The following is a 26,223-nucleotide window of genomic DNA, read 5'->3' on the forward strand; positions in this document are numbered from 1 at the left end:
TTCATTTGCATAAACTGGGCGCCGCCATTTTTAAATCCCTGCTCGGTCGAACCCCGTGCCGCGCGGCTACACGCGGCATGAACTAGGTAGTTCGGACTAGGAAGCCTAGTCCGAACTACCTAGTTCATGCCGCGTGTAGCCGCGCAGCACGGAGTTCGAACGAGCAGGGATTTAAAAATGGCGGCGCCCAGTTTATGCAAATGAAGCCCGGGAAATTCAAATCCTGGGCTTCATTTGCAAGTGCGGTATGCCTACATTACCCTCCTAGTTCGAACTAGGAGGGTAGTGTAGACATACCCAGTGATTCCAAAGAAATAGATAAACATATATGGGAACCTAAGTACATAGCTGTCATATCTGTCTATATCCATCGCATTATTCATTCCTTGTTTACTGATTTAATGTATTTAGAGCATAAAAGGCTCTACCTTGTCTGTAATACCTAACTCTCAAACAGAAGTTTTCTTCAGTAGATCTCAATGGCTTTTACAAAGACAGTATGGATCCCCATTCATAGGTAGGGAAACCGAGGCAATGAAACCCAAAGTGATTTCCCCATGGTCACCATATAGGCCATAAAACTAAGTTCTAGTCTACTTAAAAAAAAAACCACATGAGAACAGTAGCCAAATTCTTGATTTATTAAAAAGATCGGAACAAACAGGAAACAATGCATAATAATGAAGACATGGAGATTCCAGTGAAGACACATCAATTGGTAACTGACTCAGAATTAAGACGATAGCTATCTCCTGAAAAAATATAGGGAAATTTGGAGGAATAACCCTTGTAGTTTCACGTTAGGACAGGGCTACTCAACTTTGGAAGCTCCGGGGGCCACAATGGTACTCTCAGCACATGCCAAGGGCCACAACTTAAGGGTGGTTGCATATACAGGCAAATATATATACAAATCTATGCAAATAGCTTCTTTCACTCTGACGGGTATGAATACAAAGGCAAGTCTATACAACATATAGGCCCCATTTAAGTCATTTCTGCTGATATTAATAAAATGCAAGGTTTACCCGATTTCTACCCATATGACAGCACTTTTAATGAGCAATGACAGTCCAGGAATTTAACTATTAAAACTCATATCAACAGAAGGCCATTATATTGATGACTTTTTTGTTTTGGCTCCCACCCACGGGATACATGTTGAGCCCAGCATAAATCCAAACTGCACCATGGGCCTCAAACAAACAGGCCACATGCTGAGTAGCCCTGAGCTGGGGGGAGGGGGGGGTGTCAAACTGCCATAATTTTAAATCACTTTACAACAAGAATGGGTTTACTAATTAATCTGATACTTCCAAGAAGAGAGTGAGAATAGTTTTTGCCTCATAGGTGGTAATTATAATTACTGATTCATAAGTAGCAATATGGCTTGGAAGATGTCTGTTTTAGGAAGTGTTCTTGAGGTCCATGGTCAATGTTTAAGAGCACATGCCTAAAAAATGATGCAACTAAATTCATGCTTAAGCACCCAAATGAGCAGCATCATTGAAAATCAAATGCAACATCCAGCACTTCCACTGATTACAGTGAAAGCTAGTGAGCAGCCACTGATTTCAGTACGTCTCGACAGCAGCACAATTTTGGGATACTTCCAGTATTCCACATCTTTTGAACAAAGCTGTTTTGAAATATCTTTTGAAATAATGGAGGTGCTATTCCGACATCCCTGTAAACCTCATTCCGCAAGGAATAAGGGACATTTCGGAATAGCAGTTTATTTCAAAATTAACTCAAAATAAGCAATGCAATTTGCATAGCTCAAATTGAATAGTTTGTTTCAAGATAAGGGTGCAGTATAGACACACCTTGTGAGAATCCCATCTAGTTTTGAAATAAGCCATCAAGGATGCTAGCAAGAAACAGGTTGGTTTTGGTCCTTTTCTACCTTGCTGCAATTTTAAACGATACACCAGTTTCCTATGTAGAGAATCATTAGAACTGATTTTAGGAGGACTCAGATGGCAAAGCAAATACACCAAAAATCATCATGATATAAAAACAACTGTGAAGAGTTTGGCAGTACCCAAAAGATGAACACAACCTCTGAAGTCAATTCATTCTAGGGTTACTCTTTTGAAGGTTCTCAGACATTCTCAAAATTAGCAAAGATGGACTTATCTTTGTCTCTGATTCTAAAAAAGAAACACTACAATCCAGTATTAACTGGATTGCTTAGTAATTGTTTGTACAGCACCTACAAGAAGGGACCCTAATCAAAGATCAGGTCCCTCTGAGGACTACTGTAATTTAAGTAACATACAGAGCACTTAATGAACGCCCCGTGCACAACAAACAGCACTGCTAACTTTAAAGAAAACAATCCATGTCCTGCTCCTTACACTTACATCTCTGACAGCAATAACTTCAGCACAGAACATTTCCTGGAAATTAACTGCCTGGGGTTAATGCTAGAAGCTCCTCCCAGACAGTCACTAATTCTCAGAAAATATTCTGCACCAAATTTATTTGTGTTTTAATTACATCATGTCTCTGCAGGAAAGTATTTAACACAGAGGGGAAAAAAGCACAAAACCAAGAAAGGAACCTCAGAGTCTAGGGCAGGGGTGGGGAACCTTTTATGGGTCGGGGGCCACTGACCTGCAGAAAAATCAGTTGGGCAAAGCCACAAGTGAGAAAAGCCCCTCACTATGGCCTCCCAACTGAGAAGGAGAAAGACACTCCCCACGTTCCCCTTGCACACCAGAGCCTGGAGGAGAGGGAGCAGCGTAGTAGATTTTGTGCAATACAGCCCCCAGAGGACAGCAGGGGGGCTGGAGCACAAGCAGGCCCCCCAATGCTGGGGAGGGCCCTGAGGTTCTCCACCCTTAGTCTAGGGCATCTGCAGATGAGAATAATACTCGGCAAAGTGTATGCGCATGTGTGCGCACGCGCACACACACATACACACACGCAGTTCCAGGCCTTACATGAAAAAGCAGTAATATTTAAGACAGTGAAACAGCTGACAACATAGAATCCAGCGTTAATCACAAGCATTTCTGTCTCTGCCTGGCAATATCGGAAAGAAAAAAAAATGAAAAAAGATATTTCAGTACTATTTCTGCCTACACAGCTTTTTTCACACTAACTCTAAAAAAAATAAAATAAATAAAAACCTGGCCAAATCCTCATTGAAAAAGGAATGACATTTCTTTGCATTTGTGGTCACCACAGCTGCTTTCAGTTAGGTGCCAATTGCCAAGGATATATTAACAGTCCTTATGGCTAGACTATTGCATACAACAGCACATTCCTTTAACCGGCCTGCTGGCAATTACTTTAAACCACTGAAGGCTTTGTGCTACTACAAATCCTGCAATATACATCTTTAGAGGCCTTTTCATCTATATTATCACTAGTTAGATAGAAGCCAAGCTGAAATAAAATTGTTATTCCAGTTCTGTTAATAATGAAGTTCCAGCAGCATCAGAAACTGGAAAATGGAGATGAGGATTAGTAAGCAAATGCAGACAAAAAATTAAGACACTGCCCACTCATGGCAGCAGTGGATCCAAAACAAAATGTCAGAATATTGGATCAGGTTGTGATTCCTATCCCACATTACTACTAACCGAGTGAAGTATGCAGGAGAACACTCAGCCAAAAATTAGGAGAGAGAAAGAGAATATGAAGGCAAAAAGTCCTTGCCTCAGAATTCTGCAAACAATTGGCTAAGATCATGTGTAGTATCTGTGTGAGAGAAACACAGCCTTCATGAGAATACAGGTGCTATATAAAACTGAAAATCTTAAAAGAGTTTCAGCTTCAGAAGTTTTAGATAAGCTCCCTCTATCATGGTGAAAGTTTCAGGTAACCTATGTTACTGTAGCCTACTCCTATAACTATAAATTAGTCATACATTCCAATTATTTTCTTTTATGTTCCTGAGTGAGCAATTATTCATTCAATTTTCTGTGGTGTAATGTGTCATCTCACACCAGATCTTTCACCCAGACAAAATTACACCCTCTTCTCAAAGTGTTTTTATATCTAATTTTTTTTGGGAGGGGGGGAGAAAAGAGGCATAGAATGAGGATGTCATGGACTTTCAGTCTGTGATATACAAAACCTGATTTTCCTGGAATTGACTTGAGCTAAAAAGGACTTAATTCTAACCTGATTGGACATGGTTATATGGGTCTGTGACAGACACCCCCATGCTTTATGAAATGGACTTATGGACACAAATACACATAACTTGAAAATGCTTTGGACAAAATATCTCACCTAACCTATCAATCTTCATGTCATAATCTACTGGATCTGTGTGTCTTATTTTGGTATATGTATCATTCGTATGTGTAAAGTTAGATATATGGAGTATGGAATGCTTTATGGTTTTAAAAGTGCAAATGCAAGCCATCAAGGGTGTTTCCCTCAAGGTCTGGTCACCTGTCAACAGCCCCTTTTGTCCTTTAAGGCTTAGCAGTGATTGGTCCTAAGGAGTCATATGACATCCCTAACTGGCAGGGGCTGGCCAGGTAACTTCCTACATAAGGGTGGAATGTAGAAACAGAATTCCCGCCCAACGTGCAATCTATAAAACAATGGGAAGCTAGCAGTTTGTCTTTAGCTGGCATGTCACACCCAAGAGGACAACTAAAGACCCCAGGAAAAAGGGGCTTTCCCAGGTTTGAAGGCTTAGCTGGAATAAGAAGAATTTTAGTTTGTAATAAGTTCGTACTGAGGTTTTAGTGTTCCAATTAACTAAGAGTTTTCTAGCATTTGTTATTTTAAATTTGTAATCTACTTTGTTCTGCCTGTTTTCACTTACAGCCTCTTAAATCCTATAGCTCATACTTAATAAATTCACTTTTATTTACTATCAAGCCCAGTGTAAATAATTGTTACCTGGGGGAGCAATCAGTGTGTACCGCCTCCTTTCATTGTTAAAGGGGGCTTACCCAAATAATTCATTTGGGATTCTCATCCCATTTAGGAAGTGGCATCCCTGGAAGCTAGGCTAGAAACTGCATTTTCCTTTGGACCTGAAGTGTTTCAGTGTCTGTACTGCTTCTGGGGGGAAGGGGGCAGAGAGGGAGGAGGGAGGTGTGCAGGAATCTCAGCTCTGTGCCTTGGCTGGAAGCAGACCAGATGAACTGCACTAGCAGGACAGGGTGGTGAGAAGCCCCAGAGAACAAGAAGGTGAGTGTCTGTGGCTTTGTCAGCACTCCAGGAAGCATCCTGTCACAGGGCCCTTGGTAGGCCTTGCACCTGACTAGTCCAAAGATCTTGGATGGAGATTCTGCAAGGCTCTGTAAGCAAAGTTCACAAAGATCAAGGATATGGATGAGAAGGTTTGCCTTTCAGGCTGACAAACTGCCTGAGAAGGGAAGACAAATCCCAGAACTACCAGACTTATCACCTGAGAAAGAGGAAGTCACAGCATCAATGAACGGGCAGCTTCTGAGCACTCTCAGGCCAGGTCTACGCTACATCTGGCAGCTCACCGTAAGGTATGCAATTCCAGCTACGCAGAACACATAAGTGGAGTCAGCTTATCTTAAGTCAAGCTTGCAAGAGCAGGAGGTGAGGCACTGTCTGAGTTTCATTTAGCAAGTCTTAGACTAGACTTGCTAAATCAAACTTTAGGAGATTGATCGCAGCAACATCAATCTTCCATGGAGTGAAACTCTTGTGCCTAGTCTACACTGGGAGTTTAGGTGGAACTTAGCTGCATTAGGTTGATTTTTTAAACAATGAGTCCACACCACCAAGCCTGTTCCATCGATTTTAAGGGCCGTTAAAGTCGATTTCCATACTCTTTTCACGAGGAGTAACCACTACATTTGACCTTGCATGATCGACTTTTCAGTAGTGCAGATGCAGTGCTTTGAAAGCAAATGTTCTTAGCCACTGGGAGGTGTCCCACAGTGCCCCATGGTGATCGCTCTGGCCACGACTTTCAACCCTACTGCTCTCCAAGTGAACAGGAAAAGCTTTAGGAAATGAGATTAAAGTTTTCCCATGTGGCCAGCATGGTAAGTAGACCTCAGAGCAGGCAGCACACCTGACTAACACACCTGACCAAGTTCCTTGAGCTCCATGAGTTACCAGGGTTGTACACAAGAAGAACCCTGAAGTGTGCAGGAGATCCTGGACCTCATTGCAGCCTGGAGAGAGGACTCTGTTTTCCCAGAATTATGAACCAGCAAAAGAAACGCAGACATGCAGAGGGCGTGAAGGAGAAAGGATGTAACAGGGATGCCCAGCAGTAGCAAGTGAAAATAAAGGAGCTGATGCAGTCGTACCAAAAGCCAAAGGAGGCAAATGGACGGTCTGAAGTATCATTGCAAACATACTGTTTCTATTAGCAGCTGTATGCTGCATCCTTGTGGGTGGGAGGGGGACACCACACCAGCTTCTCTACCCAGTGCGTGGATTCCCCCCAAGACACGCGGGCAGCCTTGGGCAGCAGCATAGACAGCATGGTGGAGGAGGTGGTCAGCAGGTGAGTGGGGCAACAAATGTCACCAAGAACTTTTTATAACCTTGGAGAAAACCACCTCCTCCAAGGCTGTCTCTTAGGCAGGCACTGATCCCGGGGAGGGCTGTTCTGGTGAGTTCACACTTTTTAATCTTGCTAACAGTGAGTTAAGGCGATCTGGAGTGATCTGTGACAGCCACTGCCTACATAGCGGGGGAGTCCTTGGAACAGCTGGTTAACATGTCTGGAGACAGAACGGGAATCTTCCTTGCACGTCTCCATGAAGCTCTTATACAGGAACTCTTGAATCCTTCTCGCAAGGTTTCTGGGGAGGCTGCCTTACTCCATCCTCCACAGTAGGACACCTTCCCACGCCAAGCCAGCAGTGTGTGGTCTGGTGTCATTGCAGCACAAAGCACTGCAGAACAAGGTCCAGGTTTCTGGTTCAGTCAGCATCTGCTCTGTATCACACTGTGATTCAGAGAACACTGATATCTCGCATGGCAACCTGGAGGAAGCAGGGAAAGCTATAAGCTGATGTCTCTGCAGTAAACCTCTGTTTGCTCATCCTCAATGAAGCATGGTTTGAGCTCCTGCCCTGCCTTGCTATCATGCCCAGACCTCCTCCCACCTGGCTCCTGCAGGAAGGGAAGTCGCATGCTCCCAGCAAACAAGGGGGGGTGCCGAACACACAGGCACCACATGAATCACTGCCCTGCTCAGCCCACACCCGGACCCCCTGTCATCTCCCGCTTCAGACTCATGACCCAACCTGTCCCTTATGTCTGTCACCAAACCAAGCCCAGTTGCTCCCCTAAGAACTGAGGTGCACTGGTGTACTTGCTGCATAGAAGCCACTTAAAAGCAGAACTGTGGCCTTGTACATAGCACATCCCTATTGTCTTTAGACAGAGATTCATTTTAGTCAAACAAACAGATTAGGTAAGGGATGGGCAACCTGTTACAGGCAAAGAGCCAAAATAGTTGTGCATATAGTGCAAAGAGCCAGGGGGCGGAAAGTTGTCAAGCAAAAACAACAACAACAAAAAGTACTGCCCCTTTAAGAAACACAGTTCGCAGTTAAAGGCTTTTTGGCCACATGAGGCTCCTGCAGGCCACTACCATCTTGCAAACGCCGCGCAGGATGGTTCCCCTGCCTTAGGGAGCACAGAGAGCCAGGAGGCGGGGGACATTTTAGGAGCGCAGGGGCAGCTTCACGAGCCATGGGGGGCGGCTTCGCAAGCCACACTTTTGGGGGTAGAAGAGCTGCACGCGGCTCGTGAGCCGCGCATTGGCCACGGCTGGAGTAGGTTTTATAGTTACAGTGGGAACAGCAGCGAACCTACTGCACACTCCTTCAGCCTCACCAGCGGCACAAATTCACGGGCAAAAATAGACTAGGGAAGAGATGCAATCTGTCATACGCGAGTGGAGGAATACACGGCTGGAGGAGATGCAAGTGGAGTCTGAGGAAAGGAAAGCATTCAGGGAAGAAGAAATGAAGCGCCACAACAGAGTCTCATTGTACATGGCAGCTGTGATGGACCACATGATGGCTTTCCAGAATGCCTACATGAAGAGGCATCTCCTCCAATCCTTGTGGACCAATGTCCCCTTCTCACACAGTTCCCTCCTCTCCCGGGGCGCTAAAATACAAATGGGGGAGAGGAAGTCAAGGACAGCCTCAAACTCACTCCCCAGGGGTGCGTTGCAAAGCAAAAGGCTGTTCTTCTTGCAATTATGTTCCCTCCCCAAAGCTCCCATTTTCTATCTCTGCTGTGCTCCTTAAATAAATGCATGATTTCTGAATCACAATCTCTTTATTTCTTCTGTTGAAAGGGGGTATGTCTACACTACAAAGTTAATTCGAACTAACAGACGTTAGTTCGAATTAACTTTAATAGGCGCTACACATACAAACCGCTAGTTCGAACTTAATGCGAACTAGCGGAGCGCTTAATTCGAACTAGGTAAACTTCATTCTACGAGGACTAACGCCTAGTTCGAATTAAGCAGTTCGAATTAAGGGCTGTGTAGCCACTTAATTCGAACTAGTGGGAAGCTAGCCCTCCCCAGCTTTCCCTGGTGGCCACTCTGGGCACCACCAGAGAAACTCGTCTGCCCCCCTCCCGGCCCCGGAGCCCTTAAAGGGGCACGGTCTGCCTACGGTGCCCATGCCAGATGCAAGCCTGCCAGCACCCAGACAGCAGACCCTGCACCTGGCACGGCACGAGCCAGCCACCCACTGCCATCCAGCCCTCCACCTCTTCCCGGGACCAGGCTGGCAGCTCCCGGGAGCCTGCCCGGGTCCGCAAGAGGCGGGCGCCCACCTGGTCTAGTGCGGAGATTGTGGACCTCATCCACGACGTCTGCAGTAGGCACAGGAAAGTGGCCGTCTAGGGCAGGATAGCTGCCAGCCTGGCCACCCAGGAGCAGGTTTTCATGAAAATCAAGGTGGTCCAGTGAGACCCCCAACCCTGAGCCCTGAGCTTAGAATGGCCGTACTGGGTGAGACCAAAGGTCCATCTAGCCCAATAGCCTGTCTGCCGACAGCGGCCAACACTGGGTACTCTGGAGGGGATGGACCGAATCAATGATCAAGCCACTTGTGTCATGTACATCAGGAAGGGGGGCTAGGAAGGGGTAAGTGGAAGAAGGTGAGGGAGGAATGGGGTACAAGCCCCCGATGGGGAGGACTGAGGTGGCTCTGCGGGCTCCTCGGGATGGAAGCTCTCCTGCAGCCCTCCGATTGACCCTCCTCCCTGGATGGCAGCCTGCGGCAAGTGCAGCTGGGCTGATGGCCGAGTGCTGTGATGTGCCGAGTGTGGGCACTCAGGGCACTCCAAGACAGGACTGCTTTGCTGTCCCTCATCGAGTTAGACAAGCAAGCAGGGAACCCCTGAGAACTGTCTGTCTGGGGTGGGGGTTGGGTCCCTTTAAGCACAGCCCTCGGCTAGCCTGAGACATTCCTGAGTCCCAACCTGATGCCCTGCCGCCACTGCTTCCGGCCATCCTTAAACCTGGTTCAGGGTCCATTCAATGTGGACATGCTAGTTCGAATTAGCAAAATGCTAATTCAAACTAGTTTTAAGGTCTAGATGCACTAGTTCAAATTAGCTTAGTTCGAATTAACTAATTCGAATTAAGTTAGTTCGAATTATTGCTGTAGTGTAGACATACCCAGGGGTAGGGGTGACGGGTAAGTATACTGAATGCAGGGGCACCTTGTTGAGAGCAACATGCATGACACTCCAAACTGGCCATCTCTAAGACTGTCTCACTGTGCTCTCCTTATCGCCCTGGTGTCTGGCTACTCAAAATCCCTGGCTAGGCAATCTGCCTTGTCTTCCCACCCTGTCAGATACCTTTCCCGCAATTATGGCACATAGCAGGAGATGTGTGTTCCACCTATTGCCCATCACAGTTAGGGAATCCCAGCACAGCAAAGTCCTCCACTACGTTCTCCTCATTCGCCAAATTCACCACCCTCCACAGCAGAAGGGTATCGATTGCCTTGGCTACCTGGATCACACCAGCCTCCACCCTAGATTTTCCCATTCCAAATTGATTCCCAACTGACCAGTAGCTGTCTGGCATTGCAAGCTTCACAGGGCAATTGTCACTTGCTTCTGCACTGTCAGAGAGGGTCTCATTCTGGTATTTTTGCGCTTCAGGGCATGGGGAGAGCAATTCGCAAACTTCCATGAAATTGGAATACAGCCACGGCTGATCGTCCCATTCCTGCATTACAATGCGGCCCCAATAGTCTGTGCTAGTGTGACGGCACCAGAACTGTGTCCAGAGGATCAGATGCCAGAGGCATTTGCCAGTCACTCAAGCACTTTGCTTAAGAGTATGTTCATGGCTTCCCCAGAACCTCCTTGTTCCAGCAGACCCTGGGTCTGCTCTAGACATACTCCTGCATTAGACACACCAGGGTTAAAACCATTATTATAATGCTTTGATGCTTAAAGGAATCCCATTACATTGCTATGGCATCTGCGTGGATAACCAAGCAAAAAGACCATTTGTCATGGTCTTAAGCCAGAGGGAGGGAAGAAACAAGTACATCATGGTACACAGACAACAGGTACCCAGAACCACCCACTGCACAGTATTGGTCCTAGCATGCACTGGGAACATAACCCAGAATGCAAAGGGGCACAGACACTGTGGGATAGCTACCCATAATAAATTGCTCTAAAAGTCCATGGTAGCCACCCTAGAGGGAACTTGCTACTTTGAACTGCATCAAATTCCTGAGCACAATGGGGACATGCACCTTCAGTTTTACAAAATCAGGTGCTAAAACGCTGACCTTAATAAATTAAACCTTATCTTGTAGTATAGACATGGCCTCAGCATGCCTGAAGAAAGCCTTCTCTGACAGGAAGAGCTCCGTTGGTGTGTAATCCTGCACCACGTAGACAGTGTCCGCACAGAACTATAACTTACCCTTCAGTAAATGGCTAAGTAAGATGTTGTTGGTGTACATCGCACCGCAGATAGGCATATAACTCTTGCATGAGAGAACAGAGAATCATAGAATCATAGAGCTGAAAGAGAGCACAGGAGGTCATCAAGTCCAGGCTCCTGCCCAAGGCAGGCCAATCCCAACTAACTAACAGAGATTGGTTAATGGCATCAAAGATGCCTGAGTGCTCTGTACCTCCTCGTAGTTCCATATGCAAAATGGAAGCCTCTCTCCAATTCAAAGCTTGTTTTAAGTCCCATGTGCTTATAAAAGGAAGCTCTTTGAATCCACAATTAATAAGCGATATTAGTTTAATAACAAAATGAAATGGAAACCTAAAAGCCAAAGACCACAATAGCAAACAATTACTGATATACACAGAGATACAGACAGACAGACTCCTCACCACTTAGACAGAGATACACTAAATCACTACAGCTGATTCAGAAGGTTTTGGATAAGGAGATATATAAGATTTTGCAATTCAGTTGTAATTTCCAAACAAGGGTCTAATACTAACTTTTGGTTTTGAGCTAACTTCTCCAATGAAACAAATCATAGAATCCTAGGACTGGAAGGGACTTCGAGAGGTCACCGAGTCCAGTCCCCTGCCCTCATGGCAGGACCAAATACTGTCTAGACCATCCCTGATAGACATTTATCTAACCTGCTCTTAAATATCTCCAGAGATGGAGATTCCACAACCTCCCTGGGCAATTTACTCCAGTGTTTGACTACCCTGACAGTTGGGAACTTTTTCCTAATGTCCAACCTAAACCTCCCTTGCTGCAGTTTAAGCCCATTGCTTCTTGTTCTATCCCCAGAGGCCAAGATGAACGCGTTTTCTCCCTCCTCTTTATGAGACCCTTTTAGATACCTGAAAACTGTTATCATGTCCCCTCTCAGTCTTCTCTTTTCTAAACTAAACAAACCCAATTCCTTCAGCCTTCCCTCATCGGTCATGTTCTCTGGACCTTTAATCATTCGTGTTGCTCTTCTCTGGTCCCTCTCTAATTTCTCCACATCTTTCTTGAAATGTGGTGCCCAGAACTGAACACAATACTCCAATTGAGGCCTAACCAGTGCAGAGTAGAGCGGAAGAATGACTTCTCTTGTCTTGCTCTTAACACACCTGTTAATGCATCTCAGAATCATGTTGGCTTTTTTTGCAACAGCATCACACTGCTGACTCATATTCAACTTGTGGTCCACTATAACCCCTAGATCCCTTTCTGCCGTACTCCTTCCTAGACAGTCACTTCCCATTCTGCAGAAGCGATGAGGAGTCCTGTGGCACCTTATAGACTAACTGAAGTGTAGGAGCATAAGCTTTCGTGGGCAAAGACCCACTTCGTCAGACGAAGTGGGTCTTTGCCCACGAAAGCTTATGCTCCTACACTTCAGTTAGTCTATAAGGTGCCACAGGACTCCTCATCGCTTCTGCAGATTCAGACTAACACGGCTACCCCTCTGATACTTGACTTCCCATTCTGTATGTGTGAAACTGATTGTTCCTTCCTAAGTAGAGCACTTTGCATTTGTCTTTATTAAACTTCATCCTGTTTACCTCAGACCATTTCTCCAGGTCATTTTGAATTATGACCCTATCCTCCAGATTAGTCGCAACCCCTCCCAGCTTGGTATCATCTGCAAACTTAATAAGCGTATTTTCTATACCAATATCTAAATGGTTGATGAAGATATTGAAGAGAGCCGGTCCCAAAACAGACCCCTGCGGAACCCCACTTGTTATGCCTTTCCAGAAGGATTGTGAACCAATAATAACTATTCTCTGAGTATGGTTATCCAGCCAATTATGCACCCACCTTATAGTAGCCCCATCTAAGTTGTATTTACCTAGTTTATTGATCAGAATATCATGCAAGACCGTATCAAATGCCTTACTAAAGTCTAGGTATACCACATCTACCGCTTCTCCCTTATCCATAAGACTCGTTATCCTATTAAAGAAAGCTATCAGATTGATTTGACATGATTTGTTCTTTACAAATCCATGCTGGCTGTTCCCTATCACCTTGCCACTTTCCAAGTGTTTACAGATGATTTCCTTAATTACTTGCTTCATGATCTTCCCTGGCACAGAAGTTAAACTAACTGGTCAGTAGTTTCCTGGGTTGTTCTTATTCCCTTTTTATAGATGGGCACTAGATTTGCTCTTTTCCAGTTCTCTGGAATCTCTCCTATCTTCCATGATTTTCCAAAGATGATAGCTAGAGGCTCAGATACCTCCTCTATCAGCTCCTTGAGTATTCCAGGATGCATTTCATCAGGCCCTGGTGACTTGCAGGCATCTAACTTTTTTAGGTGATTTTTAACTTGTTCTTTTTTTATTTTACCTTCTAAAATTACCCCCTTTCCACTAGCATTCACTATGTTAGGCATTCCTACAGACTTCTTGGTGAAGACTGAAACAAAGGAGTCATTGAGCATCTCTGCCATTTCCAAGTTTCCTGTTACTGTTTCTCAGTCTTCACTGAGCCGTGGGCCTACCCTGTCCTTGGTCTTCCTCTTGCTTTAATGTATTTATAAAACGTCTTCTTGTTTCCTTTTATTCCTGTAGCTAGTTTGAGCTCATTCTGTACCTTTGCCTTTCTAATCTTGCCCCTGCATTCCTGTGCTGTTTGCCTATATTCATCCTTTGTAATTTGTCCTACTTTCCATTTTTTATATGACTCCTTTTTTATTTTTAGATCATGCAAGTTCTCGTGGTTAAGCCAAGGCGGTCTTTTGCCATATTTTCTATCTTTCCAACACATCGGAATAGCTTGCTTTTGGGCTCTTAACAAAGGTTAATTGCCTTTTAAACTGCTGATTTAAAACAGCACTATGCACTTAATTTTGGTGCAGGGGTACATATTGTCAAATGTCCTGATAAGCAATAAAGGTTTAACTGTACATAATACGATGTTGTAATAAAAAAGTATATCAAACCATGACATACTAGCTTTCACTTAATAAGGAAACAACTGTTAAGAGGCCATATGAAAGCCTTTAAAATAATCAAAGCCACATGTCAGCAGTTCAATCTGTGTTCTTCTGGCCAAAGAAATATTCCAGTAAAAGAACACTCAATGAGCAAAAGATATGGAAGTTCAATGGATTATGTTAACAATGAACAAACCAATCGTTCACTTTTTAGGAACAGATGGTTAGTCGTTACTGAATATAGTGTTTTATGAATAAGATAATGGAGATGTTGAGTAACAGCAGGAAGATAAGGCAAAGGCGAAAAAGCACAAACATATTTACTGAGACAACAGAATCAATAAGGGGACTGGATTGATAATTTAGTTTCAGGGGAAAACACTGACCAATAAATTGTTTGAAGTCTGATATTATAGACAGCTTAGTCAGAGACTGAGGATTTTAAACTGTATTTTATACATTAAAATTTAAAGATTTTATTTTGAACTGGTGGTCTAGTAGAGAGGGAAGTTAGCTAATCAATAATTCTTTAGATACAAGGAGAATAGATTCTGCCTTTGCCATTGCCAGAAAAAGTCGATAAGCAGGGGAGCCACACCAAAGTCCAGATTTAATGCATCCGAGGATACTGAGGGAGTTGGCAAATGTCAGTGCAGAGCCTTTGGCCATTATCTTTGAAAACTCGTGGACATCGGGAGAGATCCCGGATGATTGGAGAAGGGCAAATGTAGTGCCCATCTTTTAAAAAGGGAAGAAGGACAATCCAGGGAACTACAGACCAGTCAGCCTTACCTCAGTCCCTGGAAAAATCATGGAGGGGATCCTCAAGGAATCCATTTTGAGTCACTTGGAAGATGGGAAAGTGATCAGGAATAGTCAACATGGATTCATGAAGGGCAAGTCATGCCTGACCAATCGGATTAGCTTCTGTGATGAAGTAACTGGCTCTGTGGATAGGGGAAAGTCAGTGGATGTGATGTACCTTGACTTTAGCAAAGCTTTTGATACACTTTCCCACAATATTTTTGCCAGCATATTAAGGGAGTATGGATTGGATACATGGACTGTAAGATGGATAGAAAGCTGGCTAGACTGCCAGGCCTGATGGGTAGTGATCAACGGCTCAATGTTAGGTTGGCGGTCGGTTTCTAGTGGATTACCCCAAGGATCTGTTCCAGTACTGATTTTGTTCAACATTTTTATGAATGACCTAGATGAGGGGATGGATTGCAGCCTCAGCAAGTTCGCAGATGACACTAGGCTAGGGGGAGAGGTAGATACACTGGAGGGCAGAGGTAGAGTCCAGAGTGATCTAGACAGATTAGATGATTGGGCCAAAAGAAATCTGATGAGGTTCAACAAAAACAAGTGTAGAGTCCTGCTCTTGGGACGGAAGAATCCCAAGCATTGTTACAGGCTGGAGACCAAATGGCTAAGTAGCTGTTCGGCAGAAAAGGACCTGGGGGTTACAGTGGATGAGAAGCTGGATAGGAGTCAACAGTATGTCCTTGTAGCCAAGAAGGCTAATGGCATATTAGGGTGCATTAGGAGGAGCACTGAAAGCAGATCTAGAGAAGCAATTATTCCCTTTTATTCGGCTCTGGTGAGGCCACATCTGGAGTATTGTGTCCAGTTCTGAGTCTCCCACTATAGAAAGGATGTGGACGCATTGGAAAGGGTCCAGCCAAAATGATCAGGGGGCTGGAGCACATGACTTCTGAGGAGAGGCTGATGGTTTTAGGTTTATTTAGTCTGCAGAAGAGAAGAGTGAGGGGGGATTTGATAGCAGCCTTCATCTTCCTTAAGGGAGGTTCCAAAGAGGATGGAGAGAGGCTGTCCACAGTAGTGAGGGATGGCAGAACAAGGAGCAATTGTCTCAAGTTACAGTGGGGGAGGTCTAGGTTGGACATTAGGAAAAACTATTTCACTAGGAGGGTGGTGAAGCACTGGAATGGGTTCTCTAGGAAGGTGGTAGAATCTCTATCCCTAGAGGTTTGTACGTCTCGGTTGGACAAAGCCCTGGCTGGGTTGATTTAGTTGGGGTTGGTCCTGCCTTGGATAGGGGGCTGGACTTGACTCCTCAGATCTCTTCCAGCCCTATGACTCTATGATTAGCTCCTGGCCTAGGAGCAACCCTGCTACAGTTCTGCCTTTTCAATGTATTAAGAGGAGGGAGGCTTGCCGGCTCATAATACATTTAAAAGGCTGGCGCACAGCAGGGGACCCAGTGTGAGCCCGGCCAGCTGATTCCCAGAACTGTTTTTGCTGGTGCCAGCAGGGAGGCTTTGTTCGTCGCCTCCAAGGGCTCCTTAGTGGAGGCACGTTCTTTCTCTTTTTAATTGAGGTCACAGCTCTTAGCACTGCTGGCCCCACATACAAGCTGCTTGTCCGACCCCTTTGTGCTGGAGTGGGGGGTGCAGCATTCTTCCAGAGAGGACGTTTCCTCATGGGAGTCAGTCTCAGAGGAGGAGTAGGACCCCCTTCTTGGGGTGGCTATTGCCCTGGTCCCTTGGGCTTGTTCAGGTGGAGCCGCTCTCTCCGACCTCGTCCCAGGTGATTTCTGACTGGGAGGGGTATTCTGCTTGGGGTCACAGCCCAACTGAGCTTTTTTCTCAAGCGGAATCATTTTTATTTGTAGCTCCCTGGCCTTTCTGGTACAAGCTATTAATTTTTTACAATGAAGACAGTGCTCTGTGGGGTGCTCTTCCCCAAGGCAGCAGATGCCCTGGTCGTGTAGCAGCCCGTACACTTGAAACCGGGCAAGCCAGGCATATCACAAGGAGCAGGAGAGGTTTTTAGTGGAACTGCAGTGTCCGGAGAAAGAGACTAATCTAAACAACTAACCCTAATAACTAACAGAACCAGAAAAAAAAAATTGAAGAAAAAGGAAATTTAAAGTGTAACTATTTAGTAACTAATTCTGCGGTAATAAGTATCTAAATCGCTATGAAAACCACGCTAAAACTATCTCTAGTAGAGGCAACTGCTGAGCTGCAACCAAAGCCGACGGCAGATGAGAAGGAACTGAGGACACAGCCGGCTGCATGGGCACAGTAGCCGCCCCAGATTGCACGCATGCAGCCAGCCATGGGGCACTGATCTCACAAGTCTCCACAGGGACACTCCTGGAAGAACTAGCTTATTCCTCAGACTAACTGGAAATAGTTTGGAAAAGCCCTAAGTGTTATCCAACCTTCTAGACTGTAAGCTCTTTGGGGCAGAGGTTGTCGTTGATTATGTTTGTACAGCATAATACACTACCACAAAATAAAGTGCTTATTATTGACAAACATATGTACAGTGGCATGAATGAGTGAGTTTCTTTGCATTATCTTCCCTTGCCACGAAGGCAACAATTTCCACTGCAGCAGCATCATTACCATGATGTTTTTCTGAGGATGCTAGAAATCATTATGAATTCTTTAAAAACAGCTCTATACCAAATACTGACTCGGGGATCTAATAAGTATACATTCAGAGCTGGTTTCCAATTTTTAAACACAAAATCAGTTGGCTTTAGGACTTTGAAAGATTAATCAATGTAAAAGAAAGGATTTTGCCTGCTGGCCTGCCAATTGGTATAGCATTTATCCTCTCCAGTGTATCTTACTAGTTTATTTAAATCAACTCAACTAAAAAAAGTAGTATTCCTGCTTACTAGGAGAGGACCTCCCTCCCTCCCTCCCTCCCTCCCTTCCTTCCACTGCAAGAGTACCTGAGCACAGACAGGTACTCAAACATTGTGGCCAAGAAATTTAACTGAGCTAGGACATCACTTTATAACCAATATAAAAATATTGGAGAAGAGACTTTTCTCTGTTATGAATATGAGTTTCCACTTCTCTCATACTGCGACCACACATACTGGGTAGGCACAACAAAAAGAGCTGGTCAGTGAAGAATAGGTTAGGCACCACAGGAAAGACTAAATCATTTAAGATCCCTCAGGAATATTAAAACCTGGATACTTCACCCAGCTCTACTCAGGATGTACAGTGTGCATGAAAGACTATTAGTGAAGTTTGTCTACAACAGGGAGGTTTTTATTCAAAATACTAATCCGCTCAGAAGGCCAAAACAAAACGTATGTCAATTCTGGTTCCCACTCCACTGGAACAACAGTTCCTCAAAATTCCCGAAAGATTACATTCTTGGCAGATACATCTTCAGGACTCTTCTTGCACTGACAGCGTTCCACTAAGTACCTCTAGCAAACATTTTTACAAAAATAATGCCAAACCAGAGAGGGTCAGCTTTCCCTTTGGATTTGTCTATACTAGGGGTCGATTTATTACTAATTAATGTGCGGTATCTATTCTATCTGTAAAAATTAATATGGACACTTCACGCACATCAGTGATGTGTCCACATTAGTTTGTGGCAGCAAACTCAAATTGATTTCTAATCCATTAATTAGAGGTAAAAAATCTTCCAGTGTAGACAAACTCTTGTACATTAGGACTCAGCTTCCTAAAAAATTACTAACACATTTAAGCTATAACTAATCTAGGACACAAACTCTACAAAAATGTATATTCTGTCAAAATAAGAGGTATTACCTTTAATCCTATGCAAAAATGGATTTCATACTTGGGTAATCATAGCTCATCATCAGCTTTTATCCAAATATTTAAAATTAGGAAAATGAAATATAAATGGATGCATAATCTTCTGAAACTGCATACAGCCTCAATAATAGCTCCGAGATGTCTACTGCTTCAGTCATTCCAAGAGGTGAATTTTGAAATCTAAATAATTTAGATCTAATCCACTCCACTGTTAACTATTTCCTTGCTTGATCATTTTAGGTACTCTTAATTCCTAACTGAGTTTGTAACCAGTTAATAGCTTCTTTGCTCTATGCATGATTTATGTTTCCATTAACTAGGATAAATACTTTATTAGTATATGTAGCCGCTTGTAGTGTGTTTTGCCACTGCCAGTGACCTACACTGCCACCACTGCTTCTGGTGAACAAGCCACTATATTTTATAATGTAGCTGGGACCCCATAATTGTTTACACATGGGAAAGAGGTAGGAGCTGTGCCTTAGGGAATCGGCTGTTAAGAAGGCTCCCCACGCACACCAGTTCCCACCTGCTCCCCACACCTCCCATTCTGTTGTCTCTGTGGGAAGCAGAAGCACGGGGGGAAGGGGCAGGCTGCTCCAGGGAAGGCAGCGCATGCGGGGACACAGCGGCAGATTTAGGGCAGGGCGAGCGGGGTGGCTGCCCCGGGCCCCGCGCTTCCCGAGGCCCCGCACATGCGCCTTGGTACCACGGCGCATGCGCTGTATCAAAGGGGGGGCCCCGTGAAATTTTGCTGCCCTGGGCCCCGCGGCACTCTCATCTGCTCCTGCGAGGACATACTAGCTCCCACTTCCCTCCCCCCACCCTTGTCTCTGTATCAGAGGCAGGAGAGGTCAGGCAGCTCCACAGGACCTGACAGAGGCAGAAGTGGTGGGGGGGCTAGGCTGGCTCGGCGACATTTGGTGCTCAGGGGAAGCCAACTCCACGCATACCGGCTCCTGCCTGGCCCTCCGAGCCGCTGATACAGAAGCAGCAGGAGGGAGGGGCAGCCACATGTAACCATTAGGATTACCCGATAAGCCCAGGCTCATTGGTTATTCATGTAAATGGCTACACGTTTACATCCCTACTCTGGACAGTACTTACAACTGCCTGGAGAAGGCACACTGCTCTCTGGGTGGTGCTGAGGGCTGCCTACCTCCAGCTGCCTATCTCCAGCCCTGGGGGCACAGAGGATGGCCTCCCCCTTGGGCCTGGGGGCCTGGAGAGGCTATCAGCCCCACTGGATATAACGTAACAGGGTAGCTGCTTACATTTTCCCAGAATACAGACATAGTTAGGTAATGTGGCAAGTGCAAACATAAAAAACAGTTAGCTACAGCTATGACATACTGAAGCTGCAGTGGTTACAAAAAACATGTTTGTACTGGTCATGGGGATGGGACCTTTGGAAGAAACAGCCAGCATGCTCATCTCATGGTCCCAAACTACTTCCAACACTTTATTAGGTATTAAAAGCCCAACCTGCCCCTTACCCAGATGCAGAAACCTAGAGCTTTCCTTAATATTATCATCTACAGGTAAGCATGCATTTTCAATATAAAAATCTGTGGCACATGCAGTGTGAGGACAATGAAAAAAATTAAATTTACTGTCAAAACTAAAAGACTACAAGGGCGACAATAACTGTTATTTCATTTCCTACCTAATCCAATAAAACCCTTCAATTCAAATGAAGCTGCTCCAGTGACACAGAGCTTTGCTGCAGAATTTAGGTCCAACTTCCTGCAGAGTATTCTGGTTTTTATCTACACTACAGGAACATTAAAATGGTCATAGTGAAAAAGCCATTAAAAAAAAAGATACCACTGTAGAGATTTTTCAGTACTTGTATTTCTACCATAACCTGTAATTATACTTGGCATCAAAATGCAAACCATGTCTAACTGGTCAAGTTTAGATTGATAGAAGACACCAAGAAATGTACTCACTTTGAAAGAGACACACCACCTGCTTTCCCAATCATTTCCTCATGGTGCAGCACTGCTTGATTCCATGGAATGTGGAGAAACTTTAATAGAGTTCTCATCCACCTTTCGGGATGTAATACAAGCTGTTCATAGTGTACCAGCATGCATCTTTCAAAACCAACCTCCATGCACTGGTTATACATAGTCTCTATAGCACGATTCCACTTGGTCAGACAGTCCCTGTAGCTGTTAAGGTCAAACCCAGCTATGGTGACTTTTCTAGATATCATGGAATGCACCGATGCACGACCATCCCGTACCATTAGAAGAAATTTGGCATTGGGAAAAATTCTGGCAAGATAAGTTAAGGACTTCAGAGCAAAAGGATCTTTATTACATAAATAGGGAGCAGGTTCCCCATGTTTAACAATGATTTCCAATAAAAAGGCTTGCATGGCTGAGTCCAGAACTTCATCTGTCACCCCTGCTTCATCCAGTCTGATTTTCTCTTTACTTGATCGGGCCCACATCTGTTTAACTGCCAGGATTCGAGGAATTACCCTAGTCTCTTCTCCACAGCGGATATCAGGGTGAGCATCTAGCATGGCACGCATTAGAGTAGTGCCACTTCGAGGCACTCCTCCAATAAATATTAAAGGCATGTCTTTATTGTAAGCAAAGGTTTTATTTGCTTTTAAGTTAAAGACTGTTCTTATTGTGCTTCTCTCACTTTCCATCCTCACTGGCTGGCTGCGTTCTTCTATTCTGTGGTGACACTCCATAGCATGTTGCCCCAAATAAAACACTGTAACTGAACTGATCACAAGACATGCTAGCAACAAATTCTGTTTGAGTTTTCCAACCATTTTGATACAATAGTCACTTTAAATAAACCAATCTTTTACTCCGGATTATCTTCAGATTTTCGCGCCATGGAGATTATAGTCCAAGATGTTCCGGATCTGGTGGGAATAAAAGAAAAAATTACAACTGCACTAAAAACTATTACAGATTAACATACATCCATCACTATGCCAGATATTTCAGCTGGAGATAAGTTACAGGATCCCTGGTGCAATGTTAATACCACTGAACATAATACATATAACACAAACTGTTGTAACAAAATATGTATTCCATGTTATACAAATGTACTTCCCTTATATCAGTAAGGCCACCTATTACCTCCTCCAACACATATATTCCATGAGGGCTTGTTCAGTTCCTTTGTTTCTCTGTGATAGCGCCAAAGCTGTCTCCAGACAGCCAGATGACTCTATTGTTACTGTTTAGTAAGATAGTCAGTTATATTAATCAAGAAAATATTCAGAATAAATTGACCCACTGGACATCCACTACTAAATGCTATGGCTAAGCAAAGATGTCACTTATATACGTGTCAGCAAATTGAAAGGAAAAAATATTAAAGATATGTACTTTGTTATTATTCATTGATCTTAACTGTGCTCTTAGCATTTCACAAAAGGAAAAAAAAAACCTGAGCTCCTTCAGGCAAGAACTGTTTAGATAAACAATAAAGTCAGATAAAAATTGTGATACAATTTAAATAAAATCTGAATTGACATGTAAGTTGGCTGTTGGAAACTGCTAAAAAATTTGGAATATTAGAATAATTTCCATGATGGATAAATGGTAGATGATGTGGTCACAAGAATGAGATACATAGATATAGGATAAATGTTGTGTCTCGTTTCCACACATACATTTTGTCTTCTATCATATCTGTGAAACCCCAATGCCTTCAGTAGACTTGAACAGATATACAGGCAGTCTCCGGGTTACGTACAAGATAGGGACTGTAGGTTTGTTCTTAAGTTGAATTTGTATGTAAGTCGGAACTGGTACATATTATAGGGGAAACTCTAGCCAAACATTTCTCCAGAGCTCAGTTTTATTCTCCCACACCTCACTTCCCTCAGTCCTTTATTCTCAAGCTGAGGTGTCTGCTGAGAAAAGCCGCTCCTTGTCTCCCTGGTCTGCTGGAGGGGGGGCGCTAGCTTCCCGTCTCCCTGGTCTGCTGGGGGGGAAGCAACTAGTGCGGGGTTACCTCACCCCGTTTGTAAGTAGGGATCTGATGTAAGTCGGATCCATGTAACCCGGGGACTGCCTGAAAATCAGTGGCAGCATCTTTATTACTTGTAAAGATGGAACTTTCAGATTCCATATTGAGTTTAGCGGGCTGACAAATCATGTACAGGCAGTCCCCGGGTTACATGGATCCGACTTACATCGGATCCCTACTTACAAACGGGGTGAGGCAACCCCGCACTAGCTGCTTCCCCCCAGCAGACCAGGGAGACGCGGAGCGGCTTTTCTCAGCAGACACCTCAGCTTGAGAATAAAGGACCGAGGGAAGTGAGGTGTGGGAGAATAAAACTGAGCTCTGGAGAAATGTTTGGCTAGAGTTTCCCCTACAATATGTACCAGTTCCGACTTACATACAAATTCAACTTAAGAACAAACCTACAGTCCCTATCTTGTACGTAACCCGGGGACTGCCTGTACTTACATTTGCCAAGTTAAAAAGTTCACTATGGAATCCTACAAAGATTTTTTCTAATCTTCCTACATATCTCAATGCAGGGGGTTAGAAGACTTCTGCATAGACAATATTTATGACCATCTGGGACACAGTATATGACTCACTCAGACACTATACCTAGTAAAAATAGGAGCGAAGTCTCCTAATGTATCTCTGGAGCATTGCATACATGTTGAAAAGCGAATGAAATATATAATTTCTGCTCTCAGATACAATGGTGCAATACCACTGAAGCCAGTGAAGATACTACATGTTGTACACTGTAAGACGAAGGCCTGAAATAAAAGCCCATGTTGCACAGGACTGGTGTGAGGCCTAGCTAACAATGTTCAAGACTTTACTAATATAAAGCAAAGCCAAGCTGTGAACAAGAAGCAGGCCCCTGCTCACAGAACTTGGCACGAATAGGCTGATTGTGTAAAATGTTAGTTGGTACTAGGCACAGGTGTAAAATAGTAATTGGTCCTGGGCATAGGTTGAAAGCACATTCCAAAGGGATGGTAACACCACCTCATTAAAAAGGACCCTGGTACCCACACTCCCCACAGACAGCAGGTTCAGGAAAGGGTCTAAAATGACAGCATAATGGGACTATTTTGAGTCGAGGGAGATGGGTGGTGGCTAAGAAACATCAGAGGATGGCAGCCTGACGTGTTAGGAATCGTGTGTAAGTTGTTTGTATGGATATATAAAAGTATGCCTTGGAGGGGCTGTCTTTGTCTGGCCTAGGAGGCAGTGGGACTTCCCACTCTGAGCTAGTCCATTGTCAGGGGGTACATATGTGTAGTGATTCACTAGAGTCTACTGAAAACTATTACTTACTTCATTTGACAATAAACCTGGCCATGCACCTTCGATCCTTATCTGATTTTGTACACTTTGGGGGCCTCTCGGTGTAAGGTCAACACAATAAACAGGGGGAGCACACACACATGCAGGCAAATGCTTATTATCACTGATCGAGCAGACCTGTCAGGAGATCACCACAGTGAATCCTGACTGCTACACAACACAGTACAATTATGTCCACTATGTTAGTTAAGACTAATAAGAGACTTGTTAAAATACAGCTACATTTTGTATTCAGTTGGTGATCTTAGGGGACAGGGCTGACTGCTTCTCTGAAAATAGGTTAAGGGGGTCTGAGGTACAGTAGAACCTCAAAGTTACAATCACCAGACTGACTGGTCAACCACACATCTCATTTGGCACCAGAACTACCCAATCAGGCAGCAACAGAGACCCACAAAAAAGCAATTACAATACTTTACGTTTAACAAACTACCAAAAATATAAAGGGAAAGTTTTCAAAAAAGATTTAACAAGTTAAGGAAAGTGTTTTTATGATTATTTCATTTAAAGTAAGTTGATTAAAACAGCATTTTTCTTCTGTAAAATTTCAAAGCGGTATTAAGTTAATGTTCAGTTGTAAACTTTTGAAAGAACCACCATAAAGTTTTGTTCAGCATTACAGACATGTCAGAGTTACAAACAACCATGAGTCTCAAGCTGCCCCTTGTGCATGCGCCTTGTCGGGGCGGGGCAGCTTGCGCGTTCTTATGATCCCAGGAGCTATGCCAGTGGGAACTTAGTGCTTCTGGTAAGTTCAACCAAGCCGGAAAGGTCAAGGGGGGAGGAGCCAGGCTAAGCATTTACACTGGTCCTTCAGGATTGGGGGTTTGGCTCAGGGCTAGCAACCCTGACCTAGAAAAAGCTTTTGTTATGGAAACAGCAACAAAGAAATTCCTTCTCAACTGTGTGTGATGGCCTTCCAGAGTCACTTACAATGATTTGTATGACTGCCAGTGGGGAAAGCAGAAATGAAGCTATTGACATGAAGATGGGAGTCCTGAGCACCACGATTAAGACCAGAACTGGATTACCTGCTTGCACGGTGCAAACAAGATGACATGGCTACCATCATTATGAAAAGACGCTGGAGATGGATTGGGCACACGCTCAGGAAAGATGGAAGCTTCATCACAAAGACTGCTGTGTACTGGACCCCTGAAGGGAAGCGGAAATGAGGACGACTCAAGACAACATGGTGCCGGACCACTTGGGGCACTATTGAGAGGCTGGCCAGAGACAGACAGAAGAGGAGAACCTTTGTTGCTGCCCTATAGGCTAGTGGGCATGAAGGCAAAGTGATGATGATGAGGGCCATTCTCGAGGTGTTTGTAACTCTCACGCAGTGCTGTACATAAAGGCAATCAACAGGGGATTTGGGAGCAAGACACAGGAACAGAGCCCACACTAGCCTCAAGCCTGAGTGCTGCCAGGGCATCACCACCACCAATTATCAGCCAAAGATTTAAAACCGGCACCACGTTAACCAAAAGTCTTTCCAGTAGAAATAACGGGAAAGCTTGATTTGCTCTTTTTGAGAAGAGTAACAATCGTGTGGAATGAAACAAGTTTTCTGTTTCAGTAATTCAAATAAAAAGCCTGATACTACAAACACTCAAAAATGAGAGCTCACACGGAAATGGGAGCTCCACCCACAGAAGACTTACGGGAAAGGGCTCATAGTAGGGATGTAAAATCCCATTTAATCAGTTAAACCCTTGCAAGCAGCTTAGAGCAGTCAGCTGCAGGCCATGAGCTCTGGGGGGCAGAGGGCAGGGCTACTTTGCATGCTACTTGCCCAGCTCCCATTGGCTGGTTTCCCCTCAGCTCATGGTGGTGCTCAAGTTACAGTAGGGGAGGTCTAGGTTGGATAGTAGGAAAAACTATTTCCCTAGGAGGATGGTGAAGCACTGGGATGGGTTACCTAAGGCGGTGGTGGAATCTCCATCCCTAGAGGTTTTTAAGTCTCAGCTGGACAAAGCCCTGGCTGAGATGATTTAGTTGGGATTGGTCCTGCTTTGGGCAGGAAGCTGGACTCAATGACTCCTGAGGTCTCTTCCAGCCCTAGGATTCTATAGTTCTAGGACTATGGTGGTGCCGATTAAATCGGTGCCAGCATCAGCGCCACATGTTGAAATCTCCCTAGGGAACTCGAGCAGTACTGGGAAAGTCTGGATCCTGAATGGTGCCAACCGCTTCTGGACCTCAACCTTGGCACGAAACACCCGTCGCCCAGCACCATCCTGGGAGTCAGTGCCAGTGGAGGCGTACGCTGCACCAGTGGAGGTAATCCCTCCGACGAGGATGTCCTGTTCTGGTGTTATTCTGTGGACAGTGGTCTATGCAGCATCGCCATCTTCCCCCTTGCGTGTTGCGGTTTCGGCAGTGCCAATGGCTTATCGGGAACCCTGCATGCCTCCGCCTCCGAGTCCATGAGGTCTCAG

The 26,223-nt window shown here is 44.6% G+C and overlaps 1 protein-coding gene across 7 annotated transcripts in view; it reads right to left on the reverse strand.

The window, feature by feature from the left end:
• The window catches only part of TPST1 (tyrosylprotein sulfotransferase 1), a 104,271-nt gene that overhangs the window by 54,861 nt on the left and 23,187 nt on the right, over window positions 1-26,223 (reverse strand). For all 7 annotated transcript variants that reach the window (XR_012897145.1, XR_012897143.1, XR_012897144.1 and 4 more), the window contains exon 2: window positions 20,389-21,329. Coding sequence is in view for 4 of the 7 variants with exons in the window: in XM_075905093.1 (XP_075761208.1) it covers window positions 20,389-21,233 (845 nt within the window). In the remaining 3 variants the exon portion in view is untranslated. The remainder of the gene's footprint in view (window positions 1-20,388; window positions 21,330-26,223) is intronic.

The sequence above is a fragment of the Pelodiscus sinensis genome, chromosome 21 (assembly GCF_049634645.1).
Source record: "Pelodiscus sinensis isolate JC-2024 chromosome 21, ASM4963464v1, whole genome shotgun sequence".
NCBI classification, from domain to species: domain Eukaryota; kingdom Metazoa; phylum Chordata; order Testudines; family Trionychidae; genus Pelodiscus; species Pelodiscus sinensis.